The sequence below is a fragment of the Leuciscus leuciscus genome, assembly GCF_965113295.1.
Source record: "Leuciscus leuciscus genome assembly, chromosome: 11".
Lineage (NCBI taxonomy): Eukaryota > Metazoa > Chordata > Actinopteri > Cypriniformes > Leuciscidae > Leuciscus > Leuciscus leuciscus.
In genome coordinates this window covers 26538922-26558886 of record NC_138735.1, presented here as the reverse complement: position 1 = coordinate 26558886, position 19965 = coordinate 26538922, and the positions used below count along the sequence as shown (strand labels likewise).

The 19965-nt window shown below is 37.3% G+C and overlaps 3 protein-coding genes across 8 annotated transcripts in view; 2 read left to right on the top strand and 1 right to left on the bottom strand.

The window, feature by feature from the left end:
• The window catches only part of pks1 (polyketide synthase 1), a 126512-nt gene that overhangs the window by 57691 nt on the left and 48856 nt on the right, over window positions 1-19965 (bottom strand). The gene's annotated exons all lie outside the window — the stretch shown is intronic.
• On the top strand, window positions 3687-17613 carry itprid1 (ITPR interacting domain containing 1). 4 transcript variants are annotated; one of them, XM_082183658.1, is made up of 17 exons: window positions 3687-3839; window positions 3927-4010; window positions 5313-5506; window positions 5736-5784; window positions 5976-6013; window positions 6724-6780; window positions 10156-10204; window positions 11091-11165; window positions 11260-11462; window positions 12365-12831; window positions 12908-12968; window positions 13399-13523; window positions 13741-14634; window positions 16323-16450; window positions 16546-16657; window positions 16878-17159; window positions 17251-17447. In XM_082183658.1, exons 3-17 carry the CDS (start codon window positions 5389-5391, stop codon window positions 17296-17298), a joined length of 2706 nt encoding a protein of 901 aa, XP_082039784.1. In that variant the 5' UTR covers window positions 3687-3839; window positions 3927-4010; window positions 5313-5388; the 3' UTR covers window positions 17299-17447. The 4 variants fall into 4 exon arrangements, with proteins under 4 accessions (XP_082039784.1, XP_082039785.1, XP_082039783.1 ...); XM_082183657.1 differs by adding an exon at window positions 17499-17613 and having other exon boundaries at window positions 3702-4010; window positions 17251-17302; XM_082183656.1 differs by adding an exon at window positions 17490-17613 and having other exon boundaries at window positions 3702-4010; window positions 17251-17302.
• Window positions 17760-19965, top strand: part of ppp1r17 (protein phosphatase 1 regulatory subunit 17) — a 3040-nt gene continuing 834 nt past the window's right edge. Inside the window, exon 1 of one of the 3 annotated variants that reach the window (XM_082183727.1) lies at window positions 17760-19235. The gene's annotated coding sequence lies outside the window, so the exon portion shown is untranslated. The other 2 variants (XM_082183726.1, XM_082183728.1) reach the window with 2 other exon arrangements.

Genomic DNA, 19965 nt, shown 5'->3' with positions numbered 1-19965 from the left:
CTGTAACAAATATTGTTTTGAAAATCTGCCGTTTTGTCTTCACTCTTACCCAGAGAGAAAGCATCTCAGAACTTCATCTTTCGTCTGCTTCCTGAATTCGCACATGCTTTCATGTACATTATTTTTTGAGTCTTTAGCAGCTAATAAGACTCTAACAGTATTAGAGTATTAGAGGCGTTAATGATCCATGGCAGCAAGAGAAAGATGACAGAAACGGCTAAAAACGTTGGTTTCTTTTAGAACAGAGATTTCTTTTTTTACTCCGCAAATCAGAAACAGACTGCGCGCTCATTAAAACACGCATTGGTCTCTGCAAAAGACACACAAACACTTAGAAGTGTGATTCCACACAAGCACACACAATTTTATTCAGATTTGTCCCATTTAGCGCAACCCGTATATTGTTCCTCTAGTGCCAAAACCCATCTGGCTCTGGTCGTTTTTATTATGATGTACCCAATTTAACCCCAGTTGGTACCAGTGCAAGAATCCTCATGCTGGAGCCGTTTTGGACAGCGTACTGGACGGTTCACCCTCAGGAACGGACCTAAATGTCCTTGGTTTCAGCAGGCAGCTGTCCCCACTTAGACCCTAATTTAATCTCCACTCTCCGACCCTCTGAGGCTCCTGTGAATGTTCTGGAAAACAGAATCTGGCAACACGGACTCTCTCTCTCATTCAAACACACTCGCTCTCTGAAGGGATCCAGTGCTGATGTTTATAAGGAAGATATCTGGTATTTATGATATCACACACACACCTCTCTCTAATGTTATGATATGTATATCTTTCGTTTGTAATATCTACATTTTCCATAAACACACGTACAACGACACGGCCAGTATTACGTAACAACGCCGTTGTCATTGTTCTGCGTCTGTTGTTGCCTCCTCTGAAATGTTGTCCTCTTGTTTTTAGGCATTCTGAAGGCCCCATCTGGTCAGCCTGGTGGGGTTTGGATTAGTCATGGTCTGGACCCTGTGACCAACCGACAGCCTCTCGAGGGTCTGCGTAACCCACCCACAGACAGCCTGTAACAAACTCCGTCCAAAACCAGCACAAGCACACAATGTCACATTCAGCCACACCACCACCACCAATCACCATTCAACACGAGATCAACACATGACGGATGGACTTCACACATAAAAGCTGTAAGTTATTGTTAAGAATATGAAATTTTCATCCAACAATGTTCAAGATTCCCTCTGAAGATTCAATATACTCTACAAAAAAAATGAAATTTAAGTGAAATATTTTATTCAATTAAAATAACATTGATATTAATTGTGCATTAAGTTGATGACATTTACAAAGGAATTTAAATGCAATACTTTTTTTATTTTTATGTTATGACTGTTCTAGTGAGCAATAAGCATTGGAGTCACTAAATATGTGTTTGGTTATTTCTAAAGCTCACTTGAATTTGTTTTAAATCATTAGAAATAATTTTTTTCTAAAGCATGTCTGAAACTTTCCTTAGGATGTGATTGCCTTCATGCTAAAACACTGTCTGGGCATGTACAGTCTTTTTGAATATATATATATAAAAAATATTCTTTGTTCTAAAGCTTTCTTCTAACAATAACACTCCACATTCATGTCTTGATGTGGAAGCCAGAGTAATTGTAACAGATGTTGAATGATTAAATTAGCAGTTGCAGGCTGCTCAAATATTCATGTTGCGTTGCGAACGTGTACCATCACGAAGAAAACCCATCAAATACCACTTGATTATTCTAGGCTTTTGTTTCCTTCACATACAGATCTCTTAAAGATATATTCTAGGTGAATATGTCTTGTTTTCTGCGAGGGCACTCGTGTGGGAGAAGGAGATGCATTAAAGCGCCAATACAGCCATTTAAACCACAGCATTTTATTCAGCTCTGAGATTCATGAAAGTTTAAGACACAGACTCTAAGTGATGTCATGGGAAGCATCACGCTATGAAGCGAAAGAGGGGAACTGCTCTTGTGCCCTGGAGCGGGACACTTCACACTCGTCTGCTCCAGATGTGCTCAGCGCCTGCTCCTGTCAGGATGTGTCAAATCCCACTCAGAATGTGCAAAGTCTGCATGGAAAGTCACTCAAGGACTTGTGGACACAAGATTGAAATTCCTAAACATAAGTAAGACAAATATTTAAGAGTATAAGACTTGATGTTTTTATGAGCAATATTAAGAACTTAACAGAGTGAACCCAGAAACTATTTAGACAACTAAGGCACATGCTAAAATTAAGGAATGTTATTGCATCAGATATAAAATATAAATGTACACACACACACATTCTTGTACATCTATCTTTATGAGGACATTCATTGACACAATGCAATCTCTAGCCGCTTACCCTAACCTTACCCATCACAACTAAGTGCCTAACCCGAACCCTTACCCTAAACCTACCCTTAACCTAATTATAACCTTATCCCTAAAACCAAGTCTTGCCCTCAAACAGGCCTTTAAAGGGGTCTCAGAAAGTGAGGATCGGCCAAAATGTCCTCACTTTACTCTCTTTGTCCTCACTCCAATGGTCTAAAACTCAAACTGGTCCTCACAAAGATAGTTTTACAAGCACACACACACACACACACACACACACACACACACACACACACACACACACACACACACACACACACACACACACACACACACACACACACACACACACACACACACACACACACACACACACACACACACACCAAAATAGAGGCCATGTTCATATATATATAGTGATGAACTACACATGGTTACTCTGCTAGGACACCCGTGCAAACTTGAGGAGAACGGACTTCATACATCTGCTAAAAAGCACCAAAACACAAGTAGATTAAAAGTCATTGAGCCTGTGTGGAATGTTTGTTAGCATTTTTTTTTTTTTTTTTTTAACAAAATATGTTCTGAGAACATTAAATAGGTGAAATGGAAAATAATACTTGTTTATGTGAAACTTTTAGACGTTATAATTTATATTATAACGTCTAAAAGTGATTGGGTTTCTTTGACAAAACATTCAAATAAACAGTGTTCTGCCACATCCATAATGCAGCCCAATCTGTGCCAGTCACCTACCTAGTTGTTTATGAATAGTTTACTGGTCCATAGTGTGCACAGAATATTAATTCACACAGAGAAATGATCTAGTTTCCACCTTTTATCCTGGGGAAAAAACTGCCGCACATTTTTATAGCTTAATTATGAGTGGTGGCATTCATTATTGAGAATGGAGGAATCGTTTTCCTATTTCTGACCTTTAGTGACATCTAGCGATTCACAAACAGAACTGCAGTCAAGTCAAGTTGGTATAACATATAGCCTACCATATAGACAGTTTAATAAAAGGGAAGTCTGAATGGAAACGCTTAATAATGCAAAACGCTAATAAATACAATATATAATAACAATAATAATAGGCTACAAATTCGCGCATTTTAAGTGTGAATTATGTGTCTAAATGTGTACATGCACACAACATATGCTACAAAGAACAATAAACAGAACGCACAATATATAAATTTGCACTTTAAATTCTAGCCTAACTTTTAAAATACATAAATATTTATAAATAATCACTCTTATAGCCCATGTGGATTATTTTGTATGCAAACTCCTCCTCGCACATTTACAGGTAAGAATTTCCTGTATTTATCAGTTCTGTGAAATTGCACAAACTTCCTTTGAACGAACAGGTTAGGCAACAAATATCATGTTTCTGCTTGCAGCAACGCTCAAAAGCTGAAGCTCGATTCCTCTCTCACTTACATTTGTGAATATTCATCTGGATTAAAGCAGAGCTCGACGTCCGCGCGTTCACACATCGGCTTTGTGCTTCAGGTTGTTTTTCCTTGCACTTTATTTGCATACGAGTTCTGCTTTTTCCTCTTGATGTGGACCAAATTAGAAGCGTGTTTCTGTTTTTAGCTCGGGTTGATATAGTGATAAGACACATTAAAGCAGGCGTGCTGTGGCAGCTGCTCAGTTTGGATCTCCTCCGTTGAAGCGCAGGTGAGTGTTTGTGTGTGTGTCAGTCACATCTTTATATTTTGCTAACTTAATAGTCTTTGCTGATCATATGACTGTTTAAAAATCGATATTAGTTCCAACATAGGAACTCATTTTTCGCACATGTTTCGTGGTTTCACGAAATCGTGTTTGTGTATTTATTAGAATTTGTCTTACATTTTTGTTGGCAACATGGATTGCGCCGTTTTCATTATACGTTAGGCTGTAAAAAGCAAAGTTGGTAGACATGTTTTGTGTGGGATGAATTTATTCAACGGTTTGCTTGCGGAGCTTTTTGTTTGACTTTTGACAGCATATTTATGACTATAATTATTGGGGTGCCCAGTCCTGTTCCTCGAGATCAACCTTCCATTAAATTTCATCTCCAACCCTAATCAAACACACCAGAACCAGCTGAATACGATCTTCAGGAACAGAATTGGGCATCGGTATTACATCAATGTATTGAAAGGGAAAGTATTATAGCTATTTAAATATAACATAAATTATTAATATTAATACCTATATAATCTGTCTATCAAGCTTTTTTTTTAACCATCATTACACAAAGTTTGGGTAAAACAATTAAGTGTTTATTATACATAATGTCACCATTTAATATTAAATACGACTCTTGTATAATTGACCCCTGGTTTTACAGACAAGGCTTAAGCCTAGTCCTGGACTAAAATGTATGATTGAGCTGTTTTAACTTAAATAACTTTCACTGACATATCTTAAAATATATCAGTGCCATTGTTTTGTCTCAATAATCAAGATGCACACCAGTAATATTTAGTTTCTAAGGCATGTTTATAAAAGCTACTTAAAAGGCCTAATCCTGGATTAATTTAAACCGTGTCTGTGAAACCTTAGTGTTTTAGTGCACATTTTGCAATGTTAGTTCCGACACATAAGGCCCAACAACAAGGAAGCTTTAAATGATAAATATCCTTTTGCTGAACAGATACTGAAAAACTGATCATTTATTCACCTCAAACAAAACTGAATCATAGTCACAAGTCTTCTATCTTCGAATATATGTGATGGTTTCAGGGATTCTCATTAGCTACATAAACCTGCAACCTTGTTAGATCAGATTACATCAAACTGGATATGTTTTGATTGCGTAATGGCCTCATGGATTAGGAACGTTTTGCAGTGCACAGAAACGAACAGGTGTTTAGGAAAGTCCTATATGTACAGGTAATTTAAATAATGTAGCATGAATGAATAATATGAATATAAATAACACCTTTTTTCCTTGACTCTCATCTTGGAGTTAAATGTATTTGTTTCTTTTAGTGTTTGCCCATGAAGATGAGCTCATAATGAGGTGTCTGCTCACTACCGTGGTTGTGTTTTGAATGGAGTGGACCTCATGACCACAGCGATGTCTACCAGTAAATCTGCAGCTAGAAGAGCTATTCTACAGACCTCACGGGTTAGATGGAAGACGGATCAATGTGAGATCGTCCCGATTATCAATTCTGACACAGGTAAGTACCTGAGATGTTTGCTTGTTAGATGTTAGTTTTTTGTCAGTGTTGCTAAAATCGCATTTCCATGGATCACTCGTGCATTTTCACAGAAAATGCAAAGCAGTGCAGTGAACGCCCATGTAACCCTGGAGCTCTGTAATTCAGTGGATCATCCAGAACTCAGAGATACTTCTTTTTTTTCTGTTTCTGGAGCAAGGTGAATGTTTCTCCTCTTTGTTTTGAACAGGGAAGTGTGATGAAGACAGCGTAGAGCGCTGGCTCACGACAATCTCAGAGTAAGAATCTCACAAGTGTTTATTTCTCCTTCATTGTGGCTTTATTTTGGGATAAATCCTCTCTCAAAGGGTTTCAGCTGTGCCATTGTGCGATCTGTTGATGTCATTTGAATTTCTTCCCACATTATATTCTTTAAAGCGTTTCCTCCTAGTGATGTGGTTACTAATACAGCTCGACTTCCTTGTTTAAGGGACGGTACGAGACCAGAGGTTGTCCTGGACACGGAAGGTAAGATAAATATATTGTGTTATGTAGTTATTTTACATTATATATGAATATACATTATACTTATTATAACATAATATATTTTAAAGTAAAAACAAGAATATTTATTTATTATTATAGTATTATTAATATTATAAAAAAACAAGGAACTACTCATTTGCAAGTATTGATAGTGTGCGGGAGTTCCTTGTTTTTATTATTATTTTTGACCTACCCCTTTGGTCTTTTTTTTCCCACGCACCCATCACCTGCAGGTGTGCGATGGTGATTGATTATTAATATTCTAAAAATATCATAGCACTGAGTGATAATTCAAATAATAATTAATGTGTTGATTATGTTGAGAAAAGATTTGAGTAAATCCAGTTGGGTCTCACAAAAGTAACTGTAGTCTGAATACATAGTGATCTGTAGTCTGATAGTTGCTGTCTATTTCAATTTAGTAGACTGTTTGATAAATGTGTCAAATGCTCAAAGTACAGAATGATCTTGTGAAAGCCCGTTTAACCCTGGAGCTGTAAACGTTCTGTTCTGCTGGATATATCATTAATATACTGATATGATTCACAATGATTCAATTAGTCATTTATCTGTGATGGCTGACAGTGTGCTGGATTATACCATTATACTAGGTTTAGCAGGTGACTTATTTTTTCACTTTTGTAAGCTCTGTAAATACTTTATCGTAAAAAAACACATTGCTTTGCTTTCAGTGAAGGCTATAAGGAGAAATGCGAGCGGAGAAGATGATCTGGCACTGGGAGTTGAAGGTAAGCATTCCCTGTTTTGTGTTGCTCGGATCGGTTAAACTAAATACGCGGCTGAAACGAGACATATGCGCGATATGAATGAGTGACACTGTTTGGCGACAAGGTTTGAGTTATTCTTTATAAAAATGTGGAGCATACAGTGGCATATGGGTTTGTGCGTCTGTGTCTTTGAATACAGTGAACTATTCAGAAGGCCTGTGCTAACCCTGGATTTTAAACATGGCAAACCTTTCCATACTTTCAAACACAAACACTGGCAAAGAGTGAGACAATCCAGTGCCTGCTGTCTTGTGCTTCAGGAAACTTCATCTGCTACTGCATAGTTTCCAGTTACACAGAAAAGATAAGGAGTAGATAAAGCAGAGAAAGACGCGATCTTTACTTTAACATGATTTACGCAAGTACGACATGTTCGTGGATCAACCTCCATATAGGTCTGTGAAGAAAACCGCCCTATCAGATCAACGAATCCTATCAGATTTTAGAGTTAGCTTTTAGGGGCCTAAAACATTTTCTTATCAGGTTCCCTTGATTTTCAAAGTTGGTTATGGTTAAAGATACACTGCAAATACGATGCTTAGATCAAGATAGTAATGCAGGAAAGATAACCCAAGATGTAGTGTTTTTGTTAACTTGCTATTCTGATACTATATTATACTTTCACAAATTCAAGTAATTCATCTTAGTCCAGCTTTCCTATAGTTTTATTTTTAAGAGACGATAAATACACCAGGTGCGTTAGATGTATGCAGTTTTTAGTTTAAATAAGCCTACATGAAAATCGTATTTCGTAATTCAGTCCTAGTCACTCTTTTCCCAGCATGCACTGGGGCATGAATAGTCAAGGTTGCGTTGTTTGACTGTATGCTATTTTCATTTATGCAGTTTGTTCATTTTGTTACATTTAGCAACTTGATGTCATGTGACAATCAGGACTAGTTTGTTCCTGTACCTATAATGATCAGTTAGTTGATTGTTACCTTTGTTTTGTTTTGCCAGATCTTGAGTTCTGCAGGCATTGAAACATTTTAAGAGTGTGTTTTTTATGTCTCATGAGTGTTCATGTGATGGGTATTCACATCTCAGTAGTTTAAGACCACAATCACTTTGCTCTTAATGACATGCACATAGAGAAAACAAGATATTACATACATAATAAAAAAAAAAAGGATCATTTTGAACTCCTTTTAAGTTGAAACAACTTAACTGTTACATAATCTACATATTAATTATAATCATTGTTACATATTACATTACAGCAACTTGACATTAAGTTTAGTCAAGACATTTAGATTAAAGCTGCAGTCCGTAACTTTTTTGGGTTAAAGATTATCCAAAATAATTTTTTGAGCAAGTGCATAACCAGCCAGTGTTCAAAACTATCTGCTTGCCGTAGCTCGATTCAAAACGGTAAGCTTGTAAAAATGTTTTTAATTCCAGTGGTACTGGTGGATTTCCGCGGGAAATTCGATCATGTCTTTGCGTCATTACGTCACATCTGTACACATAAAGAAGGAGTCTCGGCTAGTAGGCTATGAGTGTGAGGATGTTGGAGGTGGAGATTTATAGCCTTTTCTCACAGCACTTGATATAATTAAACTTATCAATTTGATCAAGGCGGATCCAGAAAGGTTCAAACGACAATCACCAGTGACAACTGCAGATTCACCCGTAGTTAAATGCAAAAGACTTCCAACTTCGGAGTGGCTACAGAAAAAAAGAGACTGCAACCGGGCCCATGCAAAAACAAGGATAAATATCGGAAGGGCATTAAATGTAGTCACGCAATGGTGATGTTGTTAACATTAACAATTTGAGAACAAAAGTATAATTTGCACGTTTGACGTGATATGATAAGCGATCGTTAGATTTAATCAGCGCGTTTTACTGCAATGCTTTTTCCCCTTAGTTGGTCAGAACAAAAGTGGATGTTACTTGTTCAGATTAAATTTTTCCGGTGAAAATTCTTATGTTGGTCATACTTCCAAAAAGTGGAATCTGTGATTCCGAATGACATTATCCACACCGGCGCTGTGACTGACAGCCGCACATTCTCCTCAAAACATTGGATTCATCCGCGCTGTGCCGTGCCGAGACTCAACCCACGTAAAGTTGATAATTCCGCGAATAACTGCAATTGCAGATTTCGAACAGAGATGGCGACAAAGAGACAAAAACTACGAACTGCAGCTTTAAGTCGATTAATTCTACTTAAAAAAGCCATGCACACTATTGACTTTATTTTATAAGCGCTATACAAACACTGATGTTAATGCAAGTACATGTCCTACTATACGCTAAGCCTTCCCAAGCATGTTCCTCGTGTCCTCTAGGCACACACAATGAGGTGTCAGGAAAATCGGAAGAGGTTAACCTTGAGCTGACCTTTCACTTCAGACACCAGAGACTGTTACAGAAATCTCTTTTATGAAGTGAATCTCTGACATGTTCTGACATACTGTAAATCGCAGATAAGATTCTAGAGGTATTTTTCCCTAGGACTGAGGAATACTTTTCCAAAGATAAGTTTAGAATCTTTGTCCACTCACATGGAAATGTATCTTTAGCTTAAATAGGACAAAATCTATTCAGGCATTTACATTCTTGCTTGACTTCCTCATGCAGCAATTTAAGAATAAATGCAGAATACTATAAATTGTCAAATACATACAGTGACTGAAAATATAAGATACATTAGCATGCAATAAATTGCAATCCCAAATGCATTTGTTTGCTTGCCTGCCAGACATTCCTCATATCTGTTAACATTTCTGAATGATCATATTCACGTCGACCACCTATAGTTGTTTTCTTTCCGCTCAGTGTGCTGTCTCTCTTCAGGGTTCTGTCTTTCTTCTTAGGGTGATGTTTTCTGTCCTGGGTTCTGTCTTCCTTTTCATGGTTACTTTGTAGGGAGTGTCTTGACTCTTGTCTGTTGTTGTTTGTCTCTCTTTTTTTTCTAGGAAAAGTTGGTTGCCTCCTATGAATTTCTTGTTCATGTTCAGTCTGTTGCGCTGTCAGACACTCCCTTTCTAGTGACTGAGGTGCTTTGGTTTCATAACACAGTTTCAATGAAAGGTCCGGGACGGAATGGACTGTTTCTCTTCGGAATCAGCAGGGATTAAACAAAAGATGCTGGTTTAGGAAAATAAGTTGGGCACTTTAGATCCGGGTCCTCTTTTAAGAAGACATTGGTGTTACCCTGACAACATGCTGAAGTCTTCTGTACAGTTGTTTATGAGAAGACAGGAACATCAAAACAACAATGAAGAATATTGACCTAATATAGTTACTGAACAGCAGTCTGGAGGGGTTTAATTGAAAACGCAGATGTTTTCCATCTTTAAATGAACTCTGTTTCTGTGTTTGATGCAGCATCTTTATATGGCAAACGCTCTCTCAGGAATGTACAAGATATTTTGAGGTAAGAACACATTTAATATTCACTGTGTTTTATTGAGCACTTTCCATTTGTGACTTGAATAACTTTGACTTGACAAAACTTGGATCTGAAAATCTTATACTATTTTGTTTAAATAAAAACTACCAAAACTAAATACAATTGTTTTCACACAATTTTACAGTATGAAAAATGGATATTCATTTTGGGATTTGCTAAAGATGACATTTAACAGTATTATTAAATTATTCATGTTTCAAACATTAACTTTAAAGTGAGTGTTAGATAACAACAAAGGTAATACATCTAAACATAAAACTAGAATAAATGCACAATTTTAAATATCCATTATGGTTCTGATATAATGTGTATTCCTAGTTATAAGTTCTGTCTTATTAATTTCAGAACATTTTTATTAAATTTAATAAAGAATTTAGAACTCTTCCTATTTTGTAACAGCACTGTCATCTATCTACTGTTCATTTGCTGTATATAGATATATACATTGTATATCGATGTTACACCAATGTGTGGGAAACTGTCTGAAGTGGTACCTTTGTTATATGAATATGTACTATGTACATGTGTTTATATATACTATATATCAGACAAAGTATTTTTTAAAGTGTGTATATGTGCGTGATGTAGGCTTGTTCAGGCACCTGCCAGAAGCCTTAGTAATATTTCCCATGCAAATGCTGAATTGTTGACATGCCACCACATGGGTTGCTGGGCTGGTTTGCATGAGGTGGAATGTCACTGATGGGGCAATGAGGCAGGAGAAAAACGATTCCAACCGGAAATGGGTGAGACGGATGAAAGCATGAAGAAGGATTTGGATGTGTAGGAAGGGCTGGTCAGCAGTGTTTGGTTTCATTACTTGATGTTTGCTGATTTCATCCACTCACAGGTCATCTCTAGATTCTCCTGGTCTGTCCAGGTGGAACAGTTTTGCATCGACTGTCTCGATACCATCCGATGTCAGGTCAGAATTCCTCTACCTCCTTCTCCACCTGTCATTCACTGTAAGACTTTGGTTTATTGATATTCATTCTAATGTTGTTGTTGTTTTTTTGTAGTGTAATGGATGTGTTGAACGTACTAAAGGATGACCCTGAAGAATTGTTGCTAGATTTGGGTTTTGGCACTGAGGAGCCCGACATCACTGGGAGAATCCCGTCCCGATTCCTCAATTACGAGTCCAGCGCTCGTGGCATTAGCTATCGGCTCTTTCTGGAAGCTCAGCAGAACCGAATGGATGTTGAAAATCCGGATGTCAGGAGTAAGCAAGTTTCCTCAAGTTCACACAGAAATGGAATAATGAGTTATTTACTCAACCTCATATTGTTCCCAACCCATATGACTTTCTTTCTTCCGTGGAATTCTGAATAGGAATTTCCATGTAATTTCTGAATAATATCCAGGCCATTTGTTGTGTATAATGAAAGTGAATGAAGATCGAGCTCCAAAATGGAAGCATCACAAAAGTAGCTACAGTATATGATTTGTTTTTGCTATATATTCAAAGTCTTCTGAAGTCATACATTAGTTTTGTTTAAGAAACAAGCCTTAAAAGACTTGGAATATAGTGCACATGCTGGACCACTTTTTAAATGATGCTTTTAAGGTGGTTTTTCATACTTTTTGAAGCTTGAAATCTCCAGTTCTAATTAATTGTAAAATCTTGGCCAAAATGTCAATTAAAATGTCTCTTTTTGTGTTCCATAGAAGAAATAAAGTCTTACATATTTTTTTGGAGTGAATTAACCTTTTAAATATCTGTTCTTCATATCCACACTCTCAAAAATAAAGGTTGAAGAAGAACCTTTAACATCCATGGAACCTTTTCAATGCACAAATGCTTATTTTTTACTGTAAAAGGGTTTTTAGTATTTTGAAATGGTCTACAAAGAAAACAAATGGTTATTTTAAGAACTGTCCACTGAAAGGTTCTTTGGGAAACCAAAATAGTTCTTCTTTGGCCTCACTGCAAACCCCCCCTTTGAAACCTTTATTTTTAAGAATTCATAGGTATTTAGGAGGTTGAAAGTGGTTGTGAAACGGCGAAACTAAAAGTGACAGTCATTTCCTGTGAGGCTGCAATATGTTGAAAGTCTGATAAGCAGAGTTTTATGCAAGTCAAGAATCTTGAAGCTCTCTATCTCTCTTCCTTCCGGTGTTCAGATAGGTTCAGACAGCTTGAGGTTCTTCAACAGGTCACGACGACGTTCTCCTCTCTGGTTGGTGCTCAGGATGCAGACACATCTACAACTTCCCAGATGTCTGCAGAGGCCCGGGAGAGGAGAAAACGCATGGCCATGATTCTGCGTAGAGCCTCCAAAAAGAGCCTCAGACAAGCCCAAACGCCACAGAACCAGCACACCATCCCTTCCGTGACCTCCTCAGCCCCATCCGGCCCAGAATCCACTGGCACACCAAAAGCAGATAAAAGGAACCCTTCAAAACGCACAAGGATGTCGGACAATAATCTCTTCCCTCTAAAAGAGGAGCAGAGTGTTAATTCGGAGGCAGCTGAGCCGGGTCTAAACAGCCCGACAGCAAGAGGAACATCAGATCTTCAGAAACTCGACTTTGACCCTTCAACTGAGGGAAGTCTGCAACGACCTATTGAATCTTTCGAGCTGGAAGAGGTATGAAGTCTGCAGTGATATCCTCTGTATGTACTTGCACATTGTTCCTTTTCTAATGTTGATGGCTGTTTTCCAGATCCAGAGTTTTGATGAAGGAAGCATTCCTGGGAGCTGCAATGGCCCAGTGGATCCTGGAGGTGGTATTTTTTAGAAACCCTAATACTGCATAGTAAAATGCTCACAACCGCTTAGAACACCTTAGCAACCACCCTGAAATTGTAGTGGCGAGTTTGTACAGGCTAACACCTGTACTACTTACATACACAAACATAAACTTTCATTTGAGATGGTCCTTTTACTTCTTGAAAAGCGAAAGTTTTTAAAGCCACTGTGGGTTCAAATAATTTACATGGAACCATTTCCATTTTTGATATTAGGCAAATGACTCATGAGATTGCTCAGTCATTTTCATGTGTGTAGTAGGTTACATGCTGGACAGCTGATGTAATGTTCACCTCAGTTCTGTGGAAAAATTAACTTGTTTGTTTAGTCTGATCAAGAGGCTTTAGTGTCCCTCTGAACGCTTGTGATATGTGACACATGCTAATGGCTCTTGGTTCCGTGTAGGTGAACGAATCGGGTCTTGCGTGATGAGAACAAACAGCTGTCAGTCTGACAGCAGTGGCTTCCTAGAGGAGCCCTTCATACCTGCGCTGTCCCAGCAGAACAACCCTGGACCAGAGCTCATGAAGGTAAGACATGTTTCAGCTCGCTCTTTCTTTACATACTGCAGAGGGTTCAAGCATCTGTGTTAATGGTGGTGCCATCGAGTAGTTTTTATCTGCCATTGTGTTGCCTCATTGTTGTATTCATTATTTTTGCTGTTACATTTGGTGTTGCTACTGAAGCAGGAATCACAAATTCATGAATATTTGTTTGATTTCCTGTGATCTTTCTGCTTTTTTGCAGATGCTGAATGCAATATCACAAGATAGCACAGAAGGACAACAGAAGAGATCAGAACAGCGAGAGGCGGAGGATCCCTCCACATATGAACAGAACTTAGAAATGCAGTCAAACCAAAAACACTCCCCTACGACACGCTCTGGAAAAACTGCAGACTCCGATATATTTGACTCCGAGTCGGGAGAATTGAAGAAAATAATGACTGAAAAAGAATACTCTTTGTCATCAGATATTAGTAAAGTTAGCAATAATGATGTTTACACTCTAGCATACTTTGTTCAAATGGATCCTGTTGGTTATCAGACTGAAATTCGTAACGGACGGCAAGGATCAGAAAGTCCAGGCCGACACGTTTATAGGGAAGGCATGTCCCTGTTTGAGGAACTCAAATCTGCTGAGACAAACTCACGCTTGTGTCCTACTGATCTGAGGACAGATGTTATGGAAAACGAGGTGGACAGCTTTACAAATCATCTCGAAGTAGGCGAGCGAGATCCCTCTACCCAGAGCAAAACCGTGACCTCTGATGATACTTCTGGACACAATTCCCCCACTGCGCTTAAACTTAGGAGAGAATCTTTCTCCAGGAGGACCCGGTCTGACGTGGTCACGGATAATGACTCGGGAACAGCACAGACACCCACAACACACACGCCGTTCACATCTGTGGACACATCTACTCCTCACTTGTGGAACTCTGTGGAATATTCTGGCGATCTTGGAGGTTTGCGCACGCGGTCGATATCTCTGGACACGGGACTGTCGTATGAGGAGGAGGATCACAAACTGCAGGGAGCATTGTGGGCAGGGACACAGCGATGTTTCCATTGCGGGTCTCAAATCAACTATGACACCAGCTGGGCAAAACCTCAACCTGAGCTGTCCTCCAGTCTGCCTGTAAGTAGAAGTTGTTCTACAAATCATCATTATCCTACACTATGACAGACAGGTTTGAGGAAAATTCCCATTATGCTGTATATTCTTCATTTTAAATTATTAGGAATGCTCAATATATAGGTAACATATTGATTATTGGTTGATATTACATTTTTGTAAATGATCTTATTAGTATTGGTAAGTATTAATATTTAATTGTTCGAGCTCATTTTCCCTATTTTTATCATCTAACACTGGCTCGAATTAATCTTTTAAAACACTTATAATAACACTGTTAAATGGATTCTTTAGCAACAAGAATATCCAGTTTTCATACTGTACATTAAATTGTACCATTTATAACTTTAATTTATTTAGACAAAATTTTATGAATAGTTTGCATTTTAAAACCATTCATTTAATGATTATCAGCCATAATGTACTGTGAATCATTATTGTCTTTTCGTTATCGGACAGAATTTTGTTCTTGGTGTGCCCTTATGTATCAACGGTCTCATTCATGAAAATCATTCTTTGTTCATTAGAGATTGACTGAAATTTAAAAAAAAAATTTTTTTTATATATATAACCGATACCGTTTCCAATTATGTGCTTATGTGCCCGATAACCGATACGCAGAACCGATATTTATTTACTTCTGTTTTTGACACAATGATTACAACACCACTGAACTGAATCATTTTATTTTTAACAATTTTGTCAATATCACTCCCTCCTTGCATACAAAACAAAACAACTCCTATTTATACACCAATAAATAGAGCGGTCTGAAAGAGTGCAAAAAAAATTAAAGTGCACTGTTACTAAAGTGTCTTTTTCAAAATAAAAGCTTTGAGTTTAACAAACGGGTAAGCTAAATGAAGCACAAAAATAATTCTAATAATTTAACCCATTTTAACATAAAATGTAGCGTTCGCAATACGTAGGCAGTTCACAAATATAGTTCTGCGTAACCATTTTTGTAATATGTTGTTACACATAAATTTGTTGTGCCGTTTCATGAATGAGGCCCATTGTCTTTAAATGTGGTTTCACCGAGCTCATCCTGATTGATGTTGGAGGAGCTCCTCATTTATTTATTAATTATATTTATTTAATTATTTCATTCTTTACCACTCTGAGTTTCCTCTGATTTTAAGAACAAATTAAGATTAAACATTTCTATTTTGGGGAAAACTCTTCTACCCCTTAAACATCTGAGATTAAAAGCTTTGTGCTCAGCTCATGTTTAATGAGGTTCATTTGAATTTGTATAGTTCATTTGCATGTGTAATGGAAAACAGTAGCGAACACTGACCACTTCAGAATCTTCACAGCATTTAAGTGCACACACACGAAAACGTTTTTTGCACATCCTCGCTTACACTAATTTAAAAAATATATATTTTCCTTTCTCATTTTAAGTTAAAGATTTTAAAGTTTTAGTAATATTGTGTGTTTTTTTTTGTCTATATAATGTCCATATAATTTTTTCTTTATTTATTTCTTGGTTTTAACTTTAATAACCCTGGTTGACCAGTTGGACTACCAGCTTATGGTACTAATGTCAACATGGTAGACCACTGGTGGATCGCTTTGGTTAAGATTTCAGCAATAAACCAGCTGTTATGCTTCCTTTAAAGCCCAACATTTTTCCTGGTTATGGAATGCATCTCTCCCACCAACAATATCCTTCTTTCACTTTCCAGTACTCCCTGGATGAGCTTGAAGACATGGTGAAATGTTTGAGGAAGTTCCGAACAGTTCTGACGGAAATTGAAACGAGACTAGAAGAGGAACAAGTATCCGTGTTCGGATCTCTGTCAGACTCCCACAGGTGAACTTTACTGTCACTATGGATATCTCACTGATGTTATTGTGTTCCTCAATAGGATGTACTTTGCAGTGTTTAAAACTGAATTTGTGTTTTAGGGAGGAAGTGGAAGATGTTTTGAGGCTACGAGCAGCTGTCAAACAGGAAGCTGGGACGCTTGAAGAGCAGCTGTCCGATCTGGTGCATCACTATGATGGTAGCATCAAAATGGTATTTAATCTACTCATATACGCTAAATATATGGTTTATGGGAAATAAACTAGGGCTTGGGGCAAACATGCCACAGAAATTGACAAAAATGTTCCAAATATTTCAATATAGAGCAAAACTCTTTCACTTTGTTACCCACCAACATCCTTCAGCAGTGAAATGTATTGAATGGACAACAGAACAGCATTTGTTTTTTATCCCTGCACTGTTATGCTTATAGAAGCTGAATCGGCTCATGGATGAACAGTCACAGCTGTGCACCCAACTGCGAATTACACCCTCTAATACACCCCATTCAGAACCCACCTCGACCAGGAGTGTGGCTATTCAGTGCTGCCTGCTGCCCGTGACGTCCGGTCCACAGAGATGTGTCCATCATCACTGCACCTGTCATGGGAATCAGGGAGCAGCATGTCGAGATCCACACCGGTTCCCTCGTCAAACCCAGTGGGAGGCCAATTGCAAACCAGGCAGGCTGGACTTAGTAGCTTTTATTAAAAGTGTAAGAAATATCTTCTACCCTCATCGGAAAAATTGGATCTGACAATGGTTAAAAATTCTAATGTTGTTAACTGTGAACTTTTATCTTTCAGCTGAAAAATTCATTACAACATTCAATCAACAGTAACTCACTGGAATAAGAAGGTTTGCATTATTTTCAGTTCAGTTTCTGTTGACATTTTTCATGAGATATTGTTAATGTCTATATCTGATCAAATTTAACTAAAAGACAAAATATTTGATGGGATCTGAAGCTAATTTGATTTTTTTGCTTTAAATGCAGACAAAATACAGAATGGATAATTCTGATCTTTCCTTTGTTTTGTTGTAGTAATGCAGCCAATGCAGTGATGAAGACCTGAAGATCCTTATCAGTTTTTTTGCAAGTCACTTATAAAGAGAAGTGCTGACTCTTGAGTTCAGAACTAATAAAGAATCATGTATATAAATCATTATCGTGTGTCCAGATGAGTTTATATGTGTGCACGCACATCTCTTATGTAGCACAAGCCTCCTCCCAGTAGCCCTACGCTCTCTTTCCCTCTCCTTCCTTATCTCTTGTCTGTAATAAACCACTTCACTTCATTGCACTGCACTGACCGTATAAGGAAACTGCTCCTGAAGAACCAGAGCATCCTTCTCCTCCAGTGGACGACACAGTGCTGGTTCTCCTGTCTGACTGGCCGCTTTCCGGGAGTTATGGCCCGAGCTCAGGAAACAGTGTCATTTGCTGCTGAAAATTTCAGTACTTTTAAAAATATCTATAAATAAAGATAAAGTTTAAAAACGTTGGTGAACTCAAAATAAATCATATTTTCCCAATGGGGAATCATCATAAACAGTGGCAGAGTCAGACCATATTAATATTTATAATAGTTGTCTACAGTAGCCTATTGCTTTCTCAGTAGCCAGTTTATATAGTATTGGTAGGCTAAGTTACTTAACTATCACTTAAAAGTTAGGCTAAACTTATAAGCTGGCTACTAACCAATACCATTTCAAGGCCATTACAGTAGGTTTGGCATTCATTGAATTAACAATTGACTAAACACTGTAACAAATCACACATTAGTCATAACAGTCGTCTTATCAAAACGTAAAACTAACTTTTTGCTTACAAAATATTCACTGTTCTGCCCTGCAACCGAGCTAACTTAAACTGGCTTGAACAGTTAGCTACTAATACGAAACTTAGCATAGGCTAACGTTACCTGTTTGTAATGTAACATTATCAAAAACGCGTCGTTGTTACTTCCTCAAATACGTCAGAAATGTAAAAGATTCCTTCAAAATCGTTGTACTACTACACAGTAAATGAGTCAAATAAAGTTTCAGAATTTAAACATTTCGTGAGAATGAGCCATGTTTAACGGCTCTTTCATCGCTTAGGGATCATGTGTGTGTAAAGTGCCACACTGTAAGTTATCCTTATTTAGTTAGACCAGGTTTTTACTTTTACATTCATATTCTTGGCAAACGCTCCCTTGACTTATGTGGCGTTGGCATATGAATGTCGTGTTTAAACTGGGAAGAGAAGTGCATTCAAAATCAACAAAACCACTTCACACACTCTCCATACACACTCCACACGGGAGGAGGAAACACCATTCACATCAGAGGACAATAGAAAGACATCAAAGCCTGTCAGCAAACAATATGTCCACATTGTTTTCCATTATTATTCATTTTCTCTTGTTCACGCTCTCCATTGTGCTCGTAATGAGAGTGTGGATGCGTCGCAAATTGCAGAAATGGTTTATTGTTATCTTAAATATTATTATTTATGAAGTAGAATGAATTGATCAAAAGCAAATCTTTTAGTGGGAATCGCTGCATTCTGTCTAACACAATCCATCTTAACCAGCCTCACCTCCAACATGTTTAAATCACTGCAGAAAGTGTTGAAGTAGTTTCATTTACCTCGATGACGTGCGCTCGTGGAAGCTGGGATGACTGACACATGACAAGGGCCCCTGTCACCATGACAACAGGCTCTAATGGAGGCCCCTCCTCCTAAAGTACATAACCCCTGTCTCTGATCTGGCCTGCACTTGCTCCATCTCTCTGCTGCACCGAGGTAAGGCCCTCTCCCTTTCTTTTAATACACTTCTTTAGTTTTTTTCTGAATCTACATACATTTAAAAATATTTTAGCAATACATTATATTATATTTAAATAAGTAAAAATGTTTACAATGTTTATTCAGTGTGTTTAGACTGTTCAAAGAGTATCAGAGGGTATTTTAAAGTGTTGTCTGTGTGTTTGTATGTGTATATATATATATATATATATATATATATATATATATATATATATGCAATACTTTATTATTTATATAATGTACATCCCATAGATATATGGCTATTTATGATGTGTTATGATTTAATTTTAGATGCACACATCAAATCAAAATCAAATGAAGCAAATCCAACTTATTTTAATATACTTTAGATATTTTGATTATGTCTTATACATATGAATGTGATGTTTTTAAATATTATTAATGAGTATCTTACATTGCATTTGAATAAATGCAATATTAATATTCATCAGTGCTCAAATAAATGCCCTTAAATTAAAAGTAGAAAGTGGAAAACCTATTTTCTATGTTATTTTTAATTGCTGATTGAGCCTGAAATGCAAATATTGCAGATTTATTTTTGTCATCATGTATAGTTGGAGAAAGTACTTATTTTCTTTGAAAAATGAATGTTAACATATAATGAGTGATGAATCTGTTTCTTGTTAATTTAATGTGATGCATTTAAGCATCATGTTTTGCAATGACATAATTAACTATATTACAT

Bases quoted from the DNA above. Each gene is read 5' to 3' on its own strand.
- itprid1 (XM_082183657.1), top strand. From the start codon at position 5,389: ATGACCACAGCGATGTCTACCAGTAAATCTGCAGCTAGAAGAGCTATT. The intron at 5,785-5,975 runs GTAAGAATCTCA...TCCTTGTTTAAG, and splicing joins TGGCTCACGACAATCTCAGA to GGACGGTACGAGACCAGAGG. The intron at 13,524-13,740 runs GTAAGACATGTT...GCTTTTTTGCAG, and splicing joins CTGGACCAGAGCTCATGAAG to ATGCTGAATGCAATATCACA.